This window comes from Mus musculus, chromosome 4 (genome assembly GCF_000001635.26).
Source record: "Mus musculus strain C57BL/6J chromosome 4, GRCm38.p6 C57BL/6J".
NCBI classification, from domain to species: domain Eukaryota; kingdom Metazoa; phylum Chordata; class Mammalia; order Rodentia; family Muridae; genus Mus; species Mus musculus.
The window spans coordinates 140,960,308-140,980,537 of record NC_000070.6 but is presented as its reverse complement, the minus strand read 5'-3'; the positions used below and the strand labels follow the sequence as shown (position 1 = coordinate 140,980,537).

The 20,230-nt window shown below is 51.1% G+C and overlaps 1 protein-coding gene across 2 annotated transcripts; it reads right to left on the bottom strand.

Moving 5' to 3' along the window:
- Window positions 1–1,339: 1,339 nt before the first annotated feature.
- On the bottom strand, window positions 1,340–19,267 carry Sdhb (succinate dehydrogenase complex, subunit B, iron sulfur (Ip)). Of its 2 annotated transcripts, none has more exons than NM_023374.4 (8): window positions 19,062–19,267; window positions 13,910–14,043; window positions 9,316–9,401; window positions 7,519–7,655; window positions 6,758–6,874; window positions 4,322–4,423; window positions 3,038–3,160; window positions 1,340–1,513 (listed from the first exon to the last, which is right to left on the bottom strand). In NM_023374.4, exons 1-8 carry the CDS (start codon window positions 19,131–19,133, stop codon window positions 1,436–1,438), a joined length of 849 nt encoding a protein of 282 aa, NP_075863.2. In that variant the 5' UTR covers window positions 19,134–19,267; the 3' UTR covers window positions 1,340–1,435. The 2 variants fall into 2 exon arrangements, with proteins under 2 accessions (NP_075863.2, NP_001342444.1); NM_001355515.1 differs by having other exon boundaries at window positions 13,910–14,037.
- Between the last annotated feature and the right edge of the window lie 963 nt (window positions 19,268–20,230).

The following is a 20,230-nucleotide window of genomic DNA, read 5'->3' as shown; positions in this document are numbered from 1 at the left end:
GCTCAAACCTGGTAGATTTTGTCTCATCGGTTGAAAAGCCTTGTGATGCTTCCCTTCATAAGTAGAGTAACCACACTAAGGGGCCGAGTAGGGGTTCCTAAGGAGTGTGGTAGTCAATTTTGGAGTTAAAACACTCTTCTCTGTCTGTTGGATCATTTCAAAGTTACTGTTTGGGCTGGAGAGATGGCTCAGCGGTTAAGAGCACTGGCTGCTCTTCCAGATGTCCTGAGTTCAATTCCCAGCAACCACATGGTGGCTCACAACCATCTGTAATCCAATGCCCTCTTCTGGTGCGTCTGAAGACAGCTACAGTTTGCTAATAAATAAAATAAATAAATCTTAAAAAATAAAAAAGATTCAAAGTTACTGTTCTTGTAGGGTGTGACCAGGACAGAGCAATGGAAGTGGCTGCCTGGCAAGCACCAGGTGATCACTGGGTCAGGCCTGTCTCCTCGCTGGCTTAGTCAGGTCAGGGAACATCTGGTCAGTGTGCAGAGCTTTGACAGGATCGACTCCATTTTGACCTCTAGATCGGTCTATCAGTGCAGAAAGTTAAGTCAAGCAAGAGTGGCTGGCACCCATACATTTTAATGCTGGAACAGTTAAATCTGTCACTCAGTGGCTGCGAATGCAGGGGTGGAGGGTAATATCACACACTCCTGTCACCTACACACTGGGTGGCATCCACTACTGCCACCTAACACGCCTGGCTTGAAGGGAATTTTAGATCGGTCAAACATTCAGGAAACAAATGCAGAATGCAGGACAGGGGGCCTTTCATTTGTCCTAATTTTCTCGATTTCACTATGTAGCTCAGGCTGGCCTGGAATTTGCTGTGTAGCCTAGGCTGGCCTCAACTCCTGCCTCGGCTGGTTTGCTTCCCATTGTGTGCTGCTAGCCTAGCATTACCGGTGTGGTTTGAAGTGGGGCCGAGGCAGGGAGCTGTGGCGGGGGATGCAGCTTTGCCTTGTGAGGCCTCAAGAGGTGGAGCTTGCATGGTCAGGGTCACCGCTGTGTGCTGGAATGAATCTCAGACCTTGCTTCCGCGAGAAGAGGCTGACCTGTATGTAGTCCTGAAGACTGCAAATAGCTTTTGCTAATACTGTGGAGACCGAGACTACGTGGGACTACGTGGCAGGTGAAGAGGACGATACAAGTCCTAACTCACGGAAGGGCAAGGTGCGTGTGATGCTGGGGACACACTCCTGCCTTGGTTGTGTGCAATCCTCATCGGAGCTCAGGTCTGGAGCTCTGTCCACCTCTTCAAGGACAAGGATTTCCTGGTGCCTCGGCACCAAGGCCTCGGTTCCAACCGTCTTTGGTAATAATGGAGAGTAACGCCTATTTATCTTAAATGTTTATTACATATGCTGTACTTAGGGAGACTCCAGCTGTTTGACACCAGAGTTGACAGGCACACTCAGCACGGACTGGGTTAAGCCAATGCTCGCTTCTCCTTGTAGGTCGCCATCATCTTCTTGATTTCCGCAATCGCTTTCCCCGGATTCAGACCCTGGAGGGGAGGGAGAGAGAGCTTCAGTACCAGGCATGGTGGGAGGGAACAGCGGCAGCAAAGCCCCTTCCCAGGAGGGTGGTGTGCAGCCCCAGCCCCAGGCCTATCCCACGATGACCCATGGTAGGCAGCCCCTAACTGCTCAGGACACCCAGCATGGTGCTTCCTCTAGGAACACAAGCCAAGGTCAGGATTCGCCAGATGCCTGCCATTACTGCTGAGAGTAAATCAGAGACGGCAGAGACTACATACTCTCAAAAGCAATGTAAGAAACAGCCCTGGAGCCGGGCGTGGTGGTGCACACCTTTAATCCCAGCACTCAGGAGGCAGAGGCAGGCGGATTTCTGAGTTCGAGGCCAGCGTGGTCTACAAAGTGAGTTCCAGGATAGCCAGGGCTATAAAGAGAAACCCTGTCTTGAAAAACCAAAAAAACCAAAAAACCACGCTTGTTTGCAGGACCGATAAGCATCTAGTCAGGGCCAGCCTTGCAAAAGCGGGGAAGGAAATGACGGGTGCCAGGCAGGACTGACTTATCTGAGGTTGGGGGAGGGAGGGCCTCTCACTTTAGAAGAGTAACTCAGAAACTAAAGTATTAAAGAGAAAATGACCCAAGACAGGGCAGGCTCTTCACATGTCAACACAGAGCCATTGATCTCCAAGGTACACAAGGTGAAAAGGTAGAGAGGGGTGTGGCACGGGAAAGGTGGGGCAGACATAGTACACCTGTGTGCTGCATGGCTGCCTTCACAGGGCAGAGCCACCCTCTCCCGTGCAGCCCTAGCCTGCCCTGATGCTGGAGGCTGGGCCCTTCTAGCAAAGGTCTCCAAGACATGCTGGAAGTCTCTTTATCCTGCTAAGTGGCTACCCTATCGCTTCCTATCTTGCTGCCCAGTCCCTGACTGAAGGGCAGTCAGGGTGCCCTCATAGTTCTTGACCAAGGCTGACACATCCACAGCTGGCACCAGATCAGAAAGCAGCCAACCCACAAATGGCCCAAGAGTTCTCTCTCAGGAGTGGGTGCCGGGCGGTGGTGGTGCACTGTAGCAGAGTTTTCCCCCAATTAATTATATGGACGCCTTTAGTCGCAGTGCTTAGGAGGCAGAGGCAGGCTCAATTCAAGGCCAGACTGGTCTACAGAGTGAGTTCCTGGACAGCAATGGCTATATAGAGACATTGTCTCAAACAGGACAACACAGCAACAAAAGAAATGAGAGGGTGGGGACCAGGGAGGCCCATGGCCTGAGTCCAAGGTAGCTCTGCAGAGCAGATGCCTGCCTGCCACACTGGATGAAGGACATCAGTAGCCAGAGCTGTGACACCAGCTGAGGGACCCTGCCTCCCAGAGCCACCTGCCCCCCACAGCGTTGGGTCCTGGAGACATCTTGCCCCTTCCATCTCTATGGACCCACAGGTAAGGCCTGCCCCTCTTGGGACCTGGTGGAGTCTGTGACTGAGAGAGCCATTCCAAACCCCAACTGAAACATCAGGCATCCATCTCGAGTGGCCCGGCCACCCCTGCCATACCTTGGGGCAGGTCTGTGTGCAGTTCATGATGGTGTGGCAGCGGTAGACAGAGAAGGGGTCCTGCAGCTTGGCCAGGCGTTCCTCTGTGAAGTCGTCTCTGGAGTCGATCATCCAGCGATAGGCCTGGGAAAGCAGGGCGTGTCAGCTGAGCCAGGGGCCGCCCAGGCAGGCTCAGCAGGGCAGAAGCCTGCCATTGCTCTGGAGTTCTTGCCTTGTGGGAAGGCTCCTAGCTCTTTCCTAACCCCAGGTGTCCATGAGCCTTTGATCCACCCTGTGCTTGGCACCTCGGTGTTTAAGGTACTGACTGGGCGTCAGCACCTTTCATGTCCCTCCAGGCTCTAATTAGGAAAGGTGGGCTGTGTGTGCAAACGCCTTTCCCTCCTTTCAGCCTGTGCTGCCGTGCTAGGACCTGCGCTGACTAAATAGATGCTGTTAAGACGGGGTCTCACTGGACAGTCCTAGCTGGCCTGGAACGCAGAGATCTGCCTCCCTCTAACTCCTGAGTGCTTAAGTGACAGGGCCTGGCTTGTCATTTTAAGGCTAGGTCTGCAGCAACGCCTGGCCTGAACTCATAATCTTCCTACTTCCACCCCCTCCTCCCCAAGTGCAAGGGCTTACAGGTTAATGAGCTATGATGCCGTCATAGACAGTTTGTCTACTTTCTGTCAATCAACACATGCCCTGAGAGCAGCAAACTCACACTAGTTTACCACAGGGCCCTGGATTGGCCCCAGCTGTGTCACTGAGACCTGTGTGGTTCTCAACAACTCAGATGTTGGAAAGCAAGCACCGTGTGTGAGCACACCTGCTTGCACACGGCAAGGTCGACACTACTGTACGGTCACATAGCCAGTGACTTCCCTTTTACCGGAAAGTTAGAAACATCAAGTTATCTTGAGTTGCCTAACACTGTCTGAAAAGCACTGACCACATATCCGAAAAGCAGCTCCCTGGGAATGGACAGGGTTTTTTGCCCTGAGTTGTACACATGTGACAGGTAATAACAACAATGCTTCTTTCTAAGCAGCCCCCAGCCCAGCTTCCCGAAGCTTCTCCCATCCACACAGGGATCCAGCTCACACTGGGTCCCTCCCTTTGGGGTGACCCTCCCTCCCCACTACAAAGGTACAGGAAGGTGAAGCTTCAGATTCGCTGAGCTACGTGAGCCCAGTGAGCTGGTGTCCCCGGTGTCTGGCGCAGGCCAGCAGCCTTCTGCAGGTAGCTGCCTCTAGCAGGCCACCATCTTCTAGGACCTCTGGCTGTTTGAGGTGGGGAGTGCCGCACCTGCATGAGAACTGCAGGCCCCAGGTACTTGTCTCCGTTCCACCAGTAGCTGGGGCAGCTGGTGCTGCAGCAGGCACACAGGATGCACTCGTACAGCCCGTCCTGTGTGGAGAGAAAGGTGGTCAGAGACCAGGTGCCAGTGCACAGCAGAGGGTCGCCTATCTGTGTGCTTTCTTGGTGACATGCCAAGGGTTATTTGTGGCAGTGTAATAGAGTCATAAAAAAGACCTTGTAATGCAAGAGAAACCTCTTCTGGACCAGAGACCAGGGCCTTAAGTCCAACAACAATGCACGTAGATTCAAGAATCTCTAACCACCCCCACGGACCTAAGAGCCATGAACAAGGAGTTCCCAGCGGGGGTGCAGGCTGCAGTGAGGGGCACTGAAGCTCTCTGGTAGTCTGTCTAGTGTCTGTCGAGCTGGGCAGTCCTCAAGTTTCCCTTGGGGCCTCAGGAGCACCCTAAGCTACCTTCCATGTCTCATACACTGACCCTTGAACTCCAGGGAGGAAGGAGGGGTCAACTTGGTTCCTCAAGTCTTCTCTGTGACCCAAAAGTTGGACTTCCTGATTCTGGCAACAAGCAGCCACCCAGAGGGATGGACAAGGACAGCCGATGGAGACAGGACAGCCCACACTACAGCTGAAGACTCGCTGGAGGCAGAGGCTGACTGCCTTGACTGGGTTTGTGGTAAGAGGTCAGCCATACTGGCATTATGCAACAGTAGCAGGATGGCTTCATAGCACATGTGGCAAAAACCTGATGCAGCGCAAGTGGATCAACAGCAAACTCAGACTGCAAGTCTGAGATTTCACCCTCAGCTATACATCGCGCACGCCTGTGCCCTTGTGCGCATGCACACACACACAGAGAAATGGAAAAAAATTAAAAGTAGTTCATACTATATTCAATTATTTGTTCCATGTAACATATTAAGAAAACAAACAAATGCTACACAAATGTCTGTTACTTATGGCCATGTTTCATGTGGTGCTGGTGATAGGGTTCTGGGCCTGTGCAAGCCAGGCAAGGCCTCTACCACCGAGTTACAGCTCTGGCTTCATGTTGGTATGTATATATGTGTGTGCGCGCGTATTTGTTTGTGATACTCTGCAGCCTGGGCTGACCTGGAACTTACTATGTAGTTCAGGCTGGCCTTGAACTCATGAGAATCCTCCTGGCTCAGACTCCAAGTGCTAGAATTACAGGCATGAATCACTATGCCTGGTTCCCATGTAGGTATTTATATGAGAAAACCTTTATTATTGGGAATTCAGAGGCCTTCACTTCTTAATAAAGCCACCTCAAGGCGAGGCTCCCTTGCTGTGTCCAGTGTGGGTTGGAATGTGTAAGACTGGGAGGTAGAAATGGCGAAGGGCAGTGATGTCCTCGTGAGAACGCTCACTCTCACTGACCATCAGTGAGGATGGACCAGTATGCTTTCTGTGACTTTAAAGATAAGAGATCCATGAAGCACTCATGCCCTGACACTGGCAAAATATCCAGGGCCAGAAGGCTCGGCCCACTCAGCCACTCGCTGAGTCGGTGTGCTTGCCCATCAGAGAGGACTTCTCGGGGAGGAACGGCAGTGGAAAGCTGGATGCTAAACCCTCCACTCAAGGTGTCACAGCCCAGGGCTGGGGACGGGCTCAGTTGGCACAGTCTTATTGTACAGACACAGGGCCCTGGGATGGAGCCCCAGCAGTGCAGATACTAGATGGGGCACATGGGAGGGGGAGGCAGCAGGGTCAGCTTGTGATGTAGCTCTGACTCAAGAGCAGCAACTCCAGAAGGCCAGCATCAGTCAGACTCAGCAAGCTTAGGAGCAGACGGCAAGGCTCTACTTCAGTCCTGCCCGCCCCCCACCACCGCCACAGACAACCTCCAGCCTCCTGCCCTCTGTCTGAAGTGGTGGTGCTGAGACTGAATGGCCAGCACGTGCCATTCACATACATGCATGCATGCATGAGTGAGTGCGTGAGGGTGTGCCTGTGCGCGGGCATGTGTGTGTTATTAACCTCCCCTCCCCCGAGAGAGAACAGCTTGGTGGTGGCCATCAGCCTCGACAGAGCAGGCATCTTAGATACTGCTCTCTTCTGCCACACGGCAACGCCTGCCCTGAGGGCAGCACTTGGCTGTGCCTGCTCCTTGGTCCACTTGGGCCTTCACAGGTAATCGCTGGCCACCCGATGGTGAGGGAGGGTGTCCAACCTCGGGCCAGCTGCTCTTTGTCCTTCCCTCTCCAGTACTGGGGATGGACTCAGGGTCTTGAGCACACCAGCCCCGCCCACAGCCTGGCAACTCACTGCCCCTCGGGTCAGATACTCCCCAATTTCTTTCAGAGCACGATTAGTGTTCTGTGTCACTCTACTGCTCCCCCACCCTCTTACTTCCAGAAAGCACCCTGCCAACCATGACAATAGGTTTAAGTAATGACCAGCTTCTCCCGGTCCTCGATGGACTGCAGATACTGTTGCTTGCCCTCCTGGGACTCATCCTTCTTCTTCAGATAAGGCTCAATGGATTTGTATTGTGCGTAGAAGTTACTCAAATCCTGAGGGAAAGAAAGGAGAGAGAAAGGAGAGGGATCAGATCCTGGCAGGGCCTTCGGATGCTGGCTTCCTATCACCTCACATCCAACCGTGCACTTTCCCACCACGACAGACAGAAACCAAACTCTTCAGAGGCTGTGACAAATGACAGTTCTGGAAGGGAACACGGTCAGTGTTAGCCACAGAGCTGGGAAATCTCCACACCAGCTGAAGTCATGGTACCTGCGGTCCTTTCTCCTGCTGCCTCAAGTCAGGGCAGGCGCCCGAGGCAGCAGAGGGAGGAACTGAGAGAGTCAAGCCTCCCTGCCCACCCCCACCCCCCCAAGATTCCACACAAATACTTTGCAGCTATGGCTAAATCCTTCCTGACTCTGAAATTCTAAGTCCTATGCCCAAGCAAACGTGCCATCTGAGCCTCAGGATCTCCATGCACATCACCTGTTATGTCGCACACGCCTCACTGTGTGGATCTGGGAAGGGGTTCCTAATGCCTCTGTGGACTCTGGAAACCCCTTGCCATAAACATCGGAGTGTCTGACTGTTCCATCACGTCCACCAAAGAAGCTGTGGCCACCCAGGCCTAGCCCACTCCAAACAGCACAGCAGGACACCACCCCTGCCACAGATGGGAGAGCCGCACACTCACAGGGACTAGATCCTTGATCACATACATATGTGGAAGAGGGTAGATTTTGGAGACTTTGCTGAGGTCCGTGTCGATCCTGCGTGTGCACGCCAGAGTATTGCCTCCGTTGATGTTCATGGCGCAAGAGCCACAGATGCCTGGGGAGACAGCGGGTGACCTGAGGCTCCCCATCTGTCCCTCCGGGCCACACTGCTCACATCAGTAGCTGCGCTAACAGAGGATGTACCTTCTCTCCGCTTTCTTTCCTGCCTAGACCTCACCTTGAACCAGGAAGCCCTCCACCCTCTAAGCTACAACCTGTCCCCCGAAGGCCTGGCTAGCTCCTTCCGTCTTTGCTTAATCCCAGGATGCGAAGGCTATGGGCGGCTGAGCAGACACGGAGACTGCCTCTGTGCCTGACTTCTGGTTTCCAGCTCACTACATGTCCTTGCAGAGTCCCCTAACTCAGCAGGCCCACCCCCTACACACTAAATCCACACAGTCACCCACCTACCTCACACAACAGCTCTGCCTGACAGACAGACTCCACAGCCACAAGAGCCTTTGGGTTTCAGAGCCTTTTAAGTTTTTTGTTTTAAGTATTATTATTAAATTATTTTGATTTTTACTTAAAATCCTATTTTAAAATATTACCTTTGTTGTATTATCACTAGCAATTATTTTTCTTCTGTCTCTCTGTCTCTCTGAGATAGGATTTCTGTGTGGTCCTGGCTGTCCTGGAACTCACTCTTGCAGAGCAGGCTGGCTTCAAGCTCAGAGCTCCCCCTCCCTCTGCCTCCTGAGTGCTGGGACAGAAGGTGTGCACGCCACTGCCTGGCCTGCCTGCCTTCCTTCCTTCCTTCCTTCCTTCCTTCCTTCCTTCCTTCCTTCCTTCCTTCCTTCCTTCCTTCCTTTCTTTCTTTCTTTCTTTTAAGGCATGGTCTCGATATGTCGTCCAGACCTAGATGTGGACAATGCTCTGGCCTTAAGCCTCACACTGAGTTGCCGGAAACGGCCATGCTCCACACTCTCCGCGTTCTCAGACAGACTAAGTGCACACCCAGCCCCAGAGAAGGGCGTTGTCTTCTCACCGGCTCAGCAGCCCAGCACGAGCGCCTCAGCCAGAAACTTCCACCTCCACTAAACAAAGAGCTCACTGCAGATGCCAGCTAGCCTGCCAGGCTCGTGGTGACTGACAGACACCACGGGACCAGGAACCTCGAGACAAAGCTCCCCAGGGGAAATCAGAACTTGCATCACAGTTCAAACTTTGGAAGCCACATCCACGAACAAAGAGGTGATGTACAGCAGGGTGTGGGGAGTGGAGGGGTGCTGAGTGGGTGTGTGGCTGTGCCAAGGACCACAATGTCTTATACCTGTGGAAATGGCAAGGCCTTCCTCCAGGTGAGGCGCAGGCTGGCTAAGCTTCCTTTGGTCTAAGTGCTTATGAGTGACTGAGCAGTGTAGCGGACACAGCTGCTTCTCAGATGACTGCCATCTGAGACCACTCCCCACAGAGCCCTCGCCTACCTACACGAGCTAACCTCATCCCTGTGCTGTGTGTAACAAACAACCTGAGGTTCTGGGTTGTGGAGCTGCTGCCCTCCATCAGAGCAAGCATGGCCTACCTGCTCCAAGCTTCCTTCGTGTCTGTGTATCCCTCCCTCCTTCCTTTCCTTCAATCCCTAACGCTGTACTAGTCTCAGTAAAGGTCAGCTTGCAGGGTTGCAGCTCTCGGGGTGCTCCCATCAGTGGGAGCCGCACCTCACTGGAGTCTGAACCAAGTCTCGGTCTGGTGATAAAGAAAGCCCCGCTCACCTTCTCTACAAGATCTTCGGAAGGTTAAAGTAGAATCCACTTCATTCTTGATCTTGATTAAAGCATCCAACACCATAGGTCCGCACCTGATGGAGAAAAGAACTCAGTTCTATTATGGCCAGCATCTGGCTTCACCACTGTACAGCAGTCAGGGTACCTGGATGCGGGGCCCATTTACTCTCCTATCAGCACCAGATTTCTTTCCTACAGTTTTATTTTGACGTGCTTAAGGTTCATCTACTGCACAGTTGTATGTATTTATTCCTTGTGTGGGTTCTCTTTTTTTTCCAGATACGGTTTTTCTATATAACAGCCCTGGTTGTCCTAGAACTCACTCTGTACACCAAGATGGCCTCGAATTCAAGAGCTTCGCCTGCCTCTGCCTCTTGAGTGCCGAGACTGAAGGTGTGCACCACCACCTACCCTGTGTGTGTGTGTGTAGTGCAGGCCTATGTATATATGCAGGTGCACATATGAAGGGGGTAGTTTTGATGCTAAGGTCTTGTTCCCCAATTGGTTCTTAATCTATCAATAAAGATGCCAAGGGCCAATTGCCAGGCAGAAGGAAAGAGGAGGAGGCGAGAAGACACACAGAGGGAAATGGATTTTCGCCATGCTTCTGAGAAAGAAAAGGCCACCAGTCATGTGAGATCTATGGTGGAATGGGCCCGACTGGGCCTGGGGTAGCAACTAAAGCTGAGGGCAGATTTAGGGTGCTGAGCTAAGAATATTGGGAAGGGCACCCTGGCTGAGGGAGATTAGAAGCACTCAGCAACTGAGCCAAGAAGGCAGGTTGTAAATAAGTTTGTGTGTGTGCCTGTGTGTGTGCGTATGTGTGTATGTGTGTTATCCTCGGATCTGAGGAAACCTGGGCAGGGCTGGCAGCGCGGTCTGACAGGAGCTTAAAGCAGGGTAGCAAAAACTACCCGCTTCACACATACACAGGCATGCATGTGGATGCCAGAGGAGGCTGTCCAGGTCTTCCTGTATTGCTCAGTTTTATTCCCTTGAGATAGGGTCTTCCACTGAGCCTGGAGCTGCTGTTTTTTAGCTGGGTTGATAGCCAGTCACCCCCAGACCTGGACCCTCCCATGTCTGCTCCTCTCCTCTAGAGCTGCGATTACAGGAGCAAGCAGCACTGCCTGGCTTTTCTCATGAATGCTGGGCTCCAAACTTAGGTCCTCACACTTGCAAAGCTCACGCTTCACCACGCATCCATTCTTCAGCCTGCTTGTCTGTCCTGCTTTTTTTTTTAAACATTCTGTTTTGTTTTGTTTTGTTTTGTTTTGTTTTTTGAGACAGGGTTTCTCTGTATAGCCCTGGCTGTCCTGGAACTCACTCTGTAGACCAGGCTGGCCTCGAACTCAGAAATTCACCTGCCTCTGCCTCCTGAGTGCTGGGATTAAAGCAGTGCACCACCATGCCCGGCTTGTTCTGCTTTTTTTGAAATGGTGTCTTACTATGTCATCTAGGCTGGCCTTGAATTTAGGATCCTTCTGATTTGGAAGTTAAAAACAAATAGTACACAATAGTAACAGGAAATATGATAAATACAATAAAAGAGAATAAACTGCAATAGAGATGGATGAGCAGTTAGGAGCACATGCTGTTCTCACAGAGGACCTGAGTTCAGTCCCAGCCCCCAAGACTCAGCTGTGCTGGAGCTAAGGCTCTCTGCCCTGCAGCACTTATGCAAAGGCAGGCATGCACACAGGTACACACACACGCACACACACACACACACACACACACACACACACACACACACACACAAACACACAACTAAAATTAGGTCTTAAAACAAACCACCCACACAGTAATAGTACAAAGTGCCGTAGTCCAGATACGACGAGTGTCCCGGTGCTGGCAGGAATCTTACACAGAGTCACTGTGAGTTGTAGTTTTTAAGGACTTAGCTCACTTCATCAAACTTGCTGAAGCTGAAAGTCTCAGTACAGTCACTTACAATAATCTAACTTTATAAGGTCTGGAGTGATATCCTCTGCTTGGTAGTAGGATATTATTATTGTTATTGTTATTACTATATGTAAATACACTGTAGCTGTCTTCAGACACACCAGAAGAGGGCGTCAGATCTCATGGGTGTGAGCCACCATGTAGTTGCTGGGATTTGAACTCAGGAGCTTTGGAAGAGCAGTCAGTGCTCTTAACCACTGAGCCATCTCTCCTGCACCGGTAGTGGGATTTTTATCTTGCTGTTTTACTGTAGTGCTAGAACTAAGAGCCAAGGGCTCATGTGTACTAAGCAAGCCTCATCCCAGCACCCACTCTCTTTCTCTTTCTTTTCTTCCTTCTTTCCTTCCTTTCTTTTAAGACAAGGTCTGATGACAGCTTGGGCTGGCTTTGACTTGCTATTACACAGGCTGCTGGCTTCCTAAATCCTACAGCAGAAGTCACCCCTGCTGTGCTGTGTATCCTCATTTCTGGCCTTTTCTGTTAACTTTATTATGTTTTCTTTGGATTTGCTTTGCTATTCTTCTATTCTTTTCCTCTTTGTTTTTTGTTTTTGGTTTTTTCTCCCCTTTAAATACTGGGGCTTGAACCCAGGGCCTTACACAAGGCTGGCCAACTGGTACTACTGTACTATTGAGCTGTGTCTTAAGCCTCGTTGACTTCATTTAAACAAGGCCTCGTGCTCTGCTAGGCTGGCCTCACACCTGCCGGCTCTACCTTGGACTCAGCAGCTGGGATGCCGGGCGCACGCAGCTGTGCCTGGCTCTGACTTCATTCTGTTTCTGTGGCGCTGGGGCCTCCTGTAGGCTAAGCCCCACTCAGACTGAGCTGTATCTCCAACCTCCTTCCCACCTCCTTAAGGTAAAGTCTTAGATGACTGGTTTTAAGCCGTTTCTTCTTCTTTTTTTGTTTTTTTTTTTTTGTTTTTTTGTTTTTTTTTTTTTTGAGACAGGGTTTCTCTGTGTAGCCCTGGCTGTCCTGGAACTCACTTTGTAGACCAGGCTGGCCTTGAACTCAGAAATCCGCCTGCCCCTGCCTCCCGAGTGCTGGGATTAAAGGCGTGTGCCACCACCGCCAGGTTTAGGCCGTTTCTTCTTGTGTTCCAGGGTAATCTAAAACTGGAGTGTGTCCTGACTCAGGCTGGAGAGATGGCTCAGGCCCCATGCTCGTCATGTGCTCTGCTTCCCAGAGTTTCAATCTTTCTGCTGCTATGAGGTTAGGGCCTGACCTCACGGAGAACCATGCAGCCCGCTCGCCGAGTCCCTGTTCTCAAGGCCAGGCTCTCTCCAGTGCCAACAGTCATCCCACACTCCCTGGGGTCACACTGAGGAAAGCCATCTCTATCATTACCAAGAGGGAACAGGAAGGCCTCAGGAAGGCAAGATGTTTATCTACACTGCATAAAGTTTACCCTTGTGCTATTCAAATGCTGAGTTCTCGGCCCTCATATCTGGATCAATCCTCACATGGGGGGTAGGGAAGGAGGAGGAAGGGAGGGAGGGAGAGGGAGTAAGAGGGGGGGGAGGTGGGGGGGATTCGGATCTTCAAGGAGAATGGAGGATTTGAGCCATAAGGAAGGGGTTTAGAGAGGCCCTGAAAACACTCCTGGAGCCCGAAGAGCCAGGTCAGTAATACTATGCAGGTGTCACAGGGCGGGGCTGGGAGGGAGCCGGATTAGCATAGGAGGCCAAGGTAGATCAGTTAACTGCTCAGCTATTGAGGTGTAGCTTGAATTACACTGGTTTCTCTGTGTGGCTAATGGGGAAGAGCATAAAGTAAAGAAATACAGCTGTCAGATTAATTCACTGCTTACATTTATATTAAAGCTAATTCTTTAACGGCTTTATATATTTTTTAAATTTTATAACTTTAGCCACATATTGCCAAGGTGGGCTTCTGCTGTTTTGTTTGCTTGTTTTTTGAGACAGTTTTGCCGCGCAGCCCTGGCTGTTCTGGAGCTCACAAAGACCAGGCTGGCCTCAAGCTCACAGAAGTCTGCCCACCTCTGTCTCCCAAGCATTGCGTTTAAAACTGTACGCCACCACTGCCCATCTTACTGAGTTTGAGTTGCAAAATTTTTGTCATCTAATTATCTGGCAATATTTTTAATTTTTTCCTTAATAAAACAGCTAGCTAGTACTCATACAAGGTGCACGAAGCTACAGGCTCAACCTCAGCACCTCATACACCAGGTATGGCAGCTCACACGAGCCATGCCAGTAACCCCAGAATTGGGGAGGCATAGAGAGGAAGATTAGAAATGCAAGGTCTTCCTCAGCTACATAGTGAGTTCAAGATAAGCCTGGACTACAAAAGACTGGAGAGAGAGAGAGAGAGAGAGAGAGAGAGAGAGAGAGCGAGAGCGCGAGCGCACGTGCGAGCGCGCTCACGCAAGCTAGTTATTGAGAGACATCTAACTGACTCTAAAGACAGAAAACATGTGATTATCTCAATCATTAAGGGAATCGGATTTTACATCTCTCAAGACCTGAAAGGCATGACCCCACAGGCACCACAATCCCTAGCACCGCAAATAATGGCAGAAACCAGACCTAACTGAGAGCCCAGCAAACCCTCCCAAGCTCTCCTTCGCCAGCGCCTGGCTGGCCCAGACACTTACTTATTCAGATCCACCTCGTACGTCTGCATTCGAGGTTTATCTCCAGTCTTGTCTGGGTCCCATCGGTAAATGGCAAATTTTTTGATTCTGGGAGCTGCAGCAGCAGCTGTCTGTGCCCCTCGACAGGCCTGAAACTTGAAAAAGCCACAAAAAGGGAGGGAGGGAGAGAGAGATTGATTGATTAAAAACTGCAAGGCACTCCCCCACTTATCAAGCATGATGATGGCACTTCTGGGCACAAACACGCTGGTATCCAGCTTCCTTGGAAGGCACGGTCATCAACACCCAACAGATGTTAATCCCCCATGATATGGCAGCTATGGGTCCAGGGGCAGTGACACTGCACTGTAGTGACACCACACCGAGCTTCATTTCTGACACAGACAGAACCTTCGCTCCACAGAACTTATCTGTGGTGACCTACAGTGAGGTGGGACCTGCGTGACAAAGTGCATGGAGGGATCCTGAGGAGGTGAGCTGGGGTCATGGCTGCCCTGCCTAGGGTTTAACTGGAGCCCGATGAGCAGAGTGTTAGTAGGCAGGAGGAAAGGCAGGAGTGAGGCTGCTAGGATGGGGAGGCTGACGTGAGGGCGAGAGCACTGCGGTGGGTTCCTTTTGTCCTGAGAGTCATGGAGCACAATGAAACATCAGTTGATACAGGGTCTCACATGCAGTCCAGGCTGGACGCAAACTTTTCAATCTTTCTCCCTCAGCCTTTTAAATGCTGAGATTACAGGTGTGTGCCACACGACTGGCCTATACGACTTTAAACCAAGGTGGTGACAACATTGTATTATGTATGTACGTGAAATAATGACACTTAAAAGGGAGACTTATTACATGAGATCTGAAGAAACCAGTCAGAAAGCTACTTGGGCTTTTAAAACAGGATGCTATGGCCAGTGAGATGGCTCAGAGGGTCAAGTGATTGCTATGGTGGCCTAAAAACTCGAGTTCCATCCCCAGAAGCCAGGTAAGATGGACAGACAGACAGGACTGACTATCCACACAGTGGCATGGGCTACTTCCCTCATCATACAAACAGAATAAAGTTTTTTGTTTTTTTTGTTTTTTTTTTGGTTTTTCGAGACAGGGTTTCTCTGTATAGCCCTGGCTGTCCTGGAATTCACTCTGTAGACCAGGCTGGCCTCGAACTCAGAAATCCACCTGCTTCTGCCTCCCAAGTGCTGGGATTAAAAGTATGTACCACCACTGCCCAGCATTAAGTATTTGTAAAGAATCCCAACATGACAGCTAGGGTGGTGGTGCATCCTTTTAATCCCAGCACTTGGGAGACAGAGGCAAGTGGATCTCTTGAGTTTGAGGCCAGCTTGATCTACAGAGCAAGTTCCAGGACAGCCAGGGCTACACAGAGAAACCTTGTCTAAAAACCAAAACCAAAACCAAAACCAAACCAAACCAAACCAAAAACCCAACATGGTAACATTTTCAAACTGGCACAGGACTCTCGAAAAACACTTGGGAGGTGAAGGCAGGATCATGCAGTTGAGGCCAGAGGAGGCTAAGACCATGCATTTCAAAAGAAAGCACTCCTCCCAAACCCAGTGAAAGCTCACACTGAGGAAACCTGGTGAAGAAAACAAGATGAAGAATGTCTGAACACAAATCAAATTAGGGAACAAACAAGTTCTGCTGTGTTCCACTGCATCTCAGCAAAACCAAGTCTCTGCCATGTGAGTCAGACAGCCGGGGACAATGACCCTGAGCCGATGGCCATGAAGCCCCATCCTCCTGCCTCTGCACCCCCATGCTGGGTCAGCAGGGATGGCCTACAATGCCTGGTTTATGCAGGTGCTGGGGATAATACAGACACATCCTGCGCCCTCTTCTGGACTCTCCAGGTAATTACGACCACATGCATCCGTATTGCGATTCTTCCCTAATGGATGCTGTGTAGCATCGTGCACACTGACATTAGATGCAGAACAGCAGCTCACAGGAACCTCAGTGCTGCCCAGTATTAGGAAGGGGAATATGAGTAACCCCATGAGAAGCCTGTGTCCCCTCGCAGTTTTTGTCCTCTCCCCTAATGTGTGTGCCTAAATCTATATTAAAACTTTTGTTTGAAACAAAACCATATTTATTCCGATTGTGTGCATGATGTCAGAGGTGAGGATGCGCTCGTGTGGAGGGCAGAAGAACACTTTGCAGTAGGGTCCCTCCTTCTGCCTTCATGTGGGCTCTGGGGGCGGGGCTCTGGTCATCAGGCCTGACCAACATGCACAGAGTCATCTCCTTGGCTCTCGGAGTTTTTCCTAATAAACTTTTGCTTTAAAAAAAAAAAAAGACTGTGCAGACAGGGAGATGGGCCAAAGTGTGAGACTTCCTTCTTTCCCTCCCTCCTTGTCCAGCAACTTATGTGCCAAGTTCCCCATGGGAGTGGAGACTGAACACATCTGCAGCTCAATCTATGACTCTAGTGAGCGTGCTATGTGGGAAGAACATCTCTAGACAATCTGCGAGGAGACGAACTTCCTCTAGCTTCTTCAGGGGTGGGCCTGAAGCTAGACAGATGACACAGCCACCAAGAGGGAAGGTGGGCGAAGGCAGGAAGGCAAAGGCAGCATGAAGCCAAACCCACACAGACTCAAGGGGCAAGCTTGTATCTGAAGTGTGTTAGTGTGTTTGCTTCCAATCCAGCCCTGTTACCTTTGAGCTGTGTTTTCTTTAGAGAATCGCTTAGCCAGTCTGGTCCCACTTTCCCCTTTGCAAAGGGGAGGGTGGAGCCGATACCTACTTCACAAGGAGCAAGCCAAACTGCTGGCACAGCTCAGGAAATGATCTGTGCTTTTCTTTCTTTTTTTTTTTTTTAAAGATTTACTTATTATTATATCTAAGTACACTGTAGCTGTCTTCAGACACACCAGAAGAGGGCATCCGATCTCTTTAAAGATGGTTGTGAGCCACCATGTGGTTGTTGGGATTTGAACTTAGGACCTTCGGAAAAGCAGTCAGTGCTCTTAACCTCTGAGCCATCTCTCCAGCCCCGATCTGTGCTTTTCAACACTGGCTTATATATGTATTTGTATTGTTCTGACTGCAGGCGGGCATTCCAGGCGTCTGCCCTCCTGGAGTTCATAGTCCAGACGGAGAAATAAGGATGCTACTGGTAGTTAACCGAGTGCAGCTAAACTCCCACAGGCAGGACTGCAGTCCAGAGGTGCACATCACAGGACTGAGAACCAGAACTGAGGATGGCGCTGTTTGAGCACAAATATGCATTCCCACAGACAGGAGGCCTCTGGAAAGTAGGCAAAGGCCTCTCCTGAAATCCTACCAGAGTCCGACCTTTGAAGCCAGCCTCTTCTACACTCAGAAAGCCCAGCCTGAGCCTGAGAAGTCACCCCTTACAGCAGGGCTCTTACAACTCAACTGCTGCCTCAGCAACGAGGAAAGAGGCTGAAGAACAAGGTCACCAAGAACCATTAACTGGACAACCTATCATGTGGCTCCTCCCCCAAACCGACACACCCCCTTTGTTAGCCACTGATTGCTGCAGCTCTTCAACTAGGGGTGGGGCCTTGTGAAATTTCTCCCATTCCCCTTGGCACGGACTGGTGTTGTGATTATTCATCCCATGTTCTCAGCCCTAAACTCGTCATGCATAAGGAACACTAAATGCACTTAAGAGATTGTGTATGTATATATTTAGCAATGATAATTAAAGAAGTCATGAGTGTGAAAGGGAGGGGAGGCATGGGAGGAGAGAGGGGGTGGAAATTATTTAAATACAGTACTCATGCATAACATTCTCAACAACAAAAACAGAATCATTAACTGAATATCTGGGACACCAGCCTGAGGCTCTGGTAAGGCACTGTCTGTTTTTGTTGAGACAGGGTCCCAAGTAGCCCAGGTTGGCCTTGGATTCCGTGTGGGGCTGAGGATGTCCTTAAACTCCTGATCTTGCTGCATCAGCCTTTGGAGTGCTGGTGTGATAGGTGTGCATGCAAAGGGATGCACAAGTCGGGTGGTGGTGGTGGCTCACACCTTTAATCCCAGCACCCAGAAGGCTGAAGCCGGAGAATCTCTGAGTTCCAGGCCAGCCAGGGTTGCATAAAGACACTGTCCGAAAAGTCAAAACCTAACCAAAACAACACTAAAATTATCACAGGGTGGAGATTCATCTTAGCACTTTGGAAGGAGCAGAGTTCAGTTCCCTGCACGCATATGGCGGCTGATAACCACCTGTGACTCCAGTTCAGGAAATACAGCTCTCTTTTCTCCACGGGCACATGGTGCATATACATGAAAGCACACACTCATACACACACACACAAATCTAAAAAAAAAAAAAAAAAAAACCAACAAAACCCCCCAAAACAAAATGGGAGTTCCTGTTGTCCGCCTGTGAAGGACTATCCAGAAGCCCAGAGGAGGACTGAATGGTATCTGTAAAGTAAGGAGAGGCAGTTTTTCTCGCCTTTCTAAATGCTTCTACTGTGCAGCTCCCGAGGATACAGGGCGTGTGGGGAGACCTATGACAGAGCTACTACAGAATTATTAACAAAAGCAGCTCCAGGCTCTGCCTGTCATCCCATGCCAGCGGTATGAGATCAGTGCCGCTACACACCCCTGAATAAGCACGCTTCAGGGAACCGGGTCTTGCCTGCAGACTTCCACAGTACGGATCTTTCAAGGGGTCGGGGTCGCTTTCTTTCATGTCTCCCTTCCTCTGCGGGTCAAGTGCATTGCCTTGCAGAGTCCACCGCCCTCCGACCTGACCGATCCAGACCAGCCTAACCTGGAGGTGCGACCTGGCCTCCCGGGTCCCACCCCAGACACCCCGCAGGCCTCCCTTTCACACAAGCCTGGCGGAGTACAACTAGCAGGATTTGATTCTGGGTCCCGACCACAGGTCGCTCATCCTATGACCTTGACCTCTCCCTGTCCTCCTCCCAGACCTCTGTCTTTCTGTTCTCTCTTCCAACCTCCTCCCGGCCGCGCCTCTCTCTCCGGTGATGGAGAAGCGCGGAATGGCTGTCTGAAAGGATGCTCAAGAGCAGGATGCCGGGTTAAGTCCTCCCCCGAGGCCTGGACCCGGGCTCCTTCCGCCTCTCCGCGGCCTCTCTACCCAGGCAGCCTCGGTGACGGGCACGGCTCCCCACTGAACCACGGCTCCCGGGCTCACCTGCAGGCCGACTCTGCCGAGAACGGCAGCCGGGAAGCCGCGCTTCAAGGAGACCCCGACCGTCGCCGCCATTTTGGCTCCTGACGTCAGCCCCACCCCTTCCCCTCCGGCATCCCGTCGAACACCGCGGTGGGAAGCCGGCCTCTCACCCTGAGGACCGCTAGCCGCCTAAGCGCCAACGAGTGGAAGGCCGCTTCCGGTTTCTCCGAGCCAATGTACAGGAAGTGCGTGTGTGCAGCAGCGGCCCGTAGGGCGCATGCCCACTGGGCTTCCTATGTTCCTAAGGTGACCTCTGGAGTCTGAGGGGCGGGAGAGGGAAGGGTAGCGTGGAGGGGCGGGGCAGAGGCCAGGAGGGCGGGGCTTTCCTATTCTGCTGGTGGCTGTGATTTTTAACCCTTCTCTACTTGCAGTGGTGTCTGTCAATCACCTGTGACTCTTGTCTGGTCAGCTTTGTGCTAAATCTAGAGAACCTGTCAGTCCCTACCTGATTGGGACACTTGTTAAGTGACTGAAGTGATCAAAAGATGAACGTCACGTCGGTACAGAAGTTGCATGCCCGGCATATGGAGACAGTAGGAGAACCAAGCTCACCCTCCGCTACTTAATGAGGTCGAGTCCATCTGGGATACTTGAGACCCTGCCTCAAAACACACAAAACCAAAACCAAAGCAGCCAGAAAGGGTACCTAGTATGTGGCTGGTGCCAGCCTCTGGAATGCTGTGGTAAGTGAGCGAGCTGCTCACCTAATTCCTCTCTAACCCCAAGGAAGATGACAATAGGAAAGATGGGTGATGTAGCTTATAGGCTGTCCACCAAGGACCCACAGGCTGTCCACTGTCCCCAACTTCAGATCTTCCTACAGGTAAAGAACTGCAGAGAGCTGGGATTACAGCTGTGTGCCACCATGCCTGTGTGTGCTGAACAAGCCTTCTACTAACCGACCTGTGTCCTCAGATTTCGTCAGTTTCCTTAGTCACCTGAGCTGCTTTTTTTTTCTGGCACTTCTAGACAGGGTTTCTCTGTGTAGCCCTGACTGTCCTGGAACTCACTTTGTAGACCAGACTGGACTTGAACTCAGAAATCCGCCTGCCTTTGCCTTCCAAGTGCTGGGATTAAAGGCATGCGCCACCACTGTCCAGCCTTTCTGACACCTTTTATGGGTTCTCTCA

What these genes read in the sequence shown, in the direction of transcription:
- Sdhb (NM_023374.4), bottom strand. Translation starts at nt 19,133, where the DNA reads ATGGCGGCGACGGTCGGGGTCTCCTTGAAGCGCGGCTTCCCGGCTGCC. An exon ending in TACGAGGTGGATCTGAATAA is followed by an intron (nt 9,402 to 13,909) that starts GTAAGTGTCTGG and finishes TTTCTCCATCAG; the next exon opens with GTGCGGACCTATGGTGTTGG. An exon ending in GGCCTGCAGTTCTCATGCAG is followed by an intron (nt 3,161 to 4,321) that starts GTGCGGCACTCC and finishes CTGCTTTCCCAG; the next exon opens with GCCTATCGCTGGATGATCGA.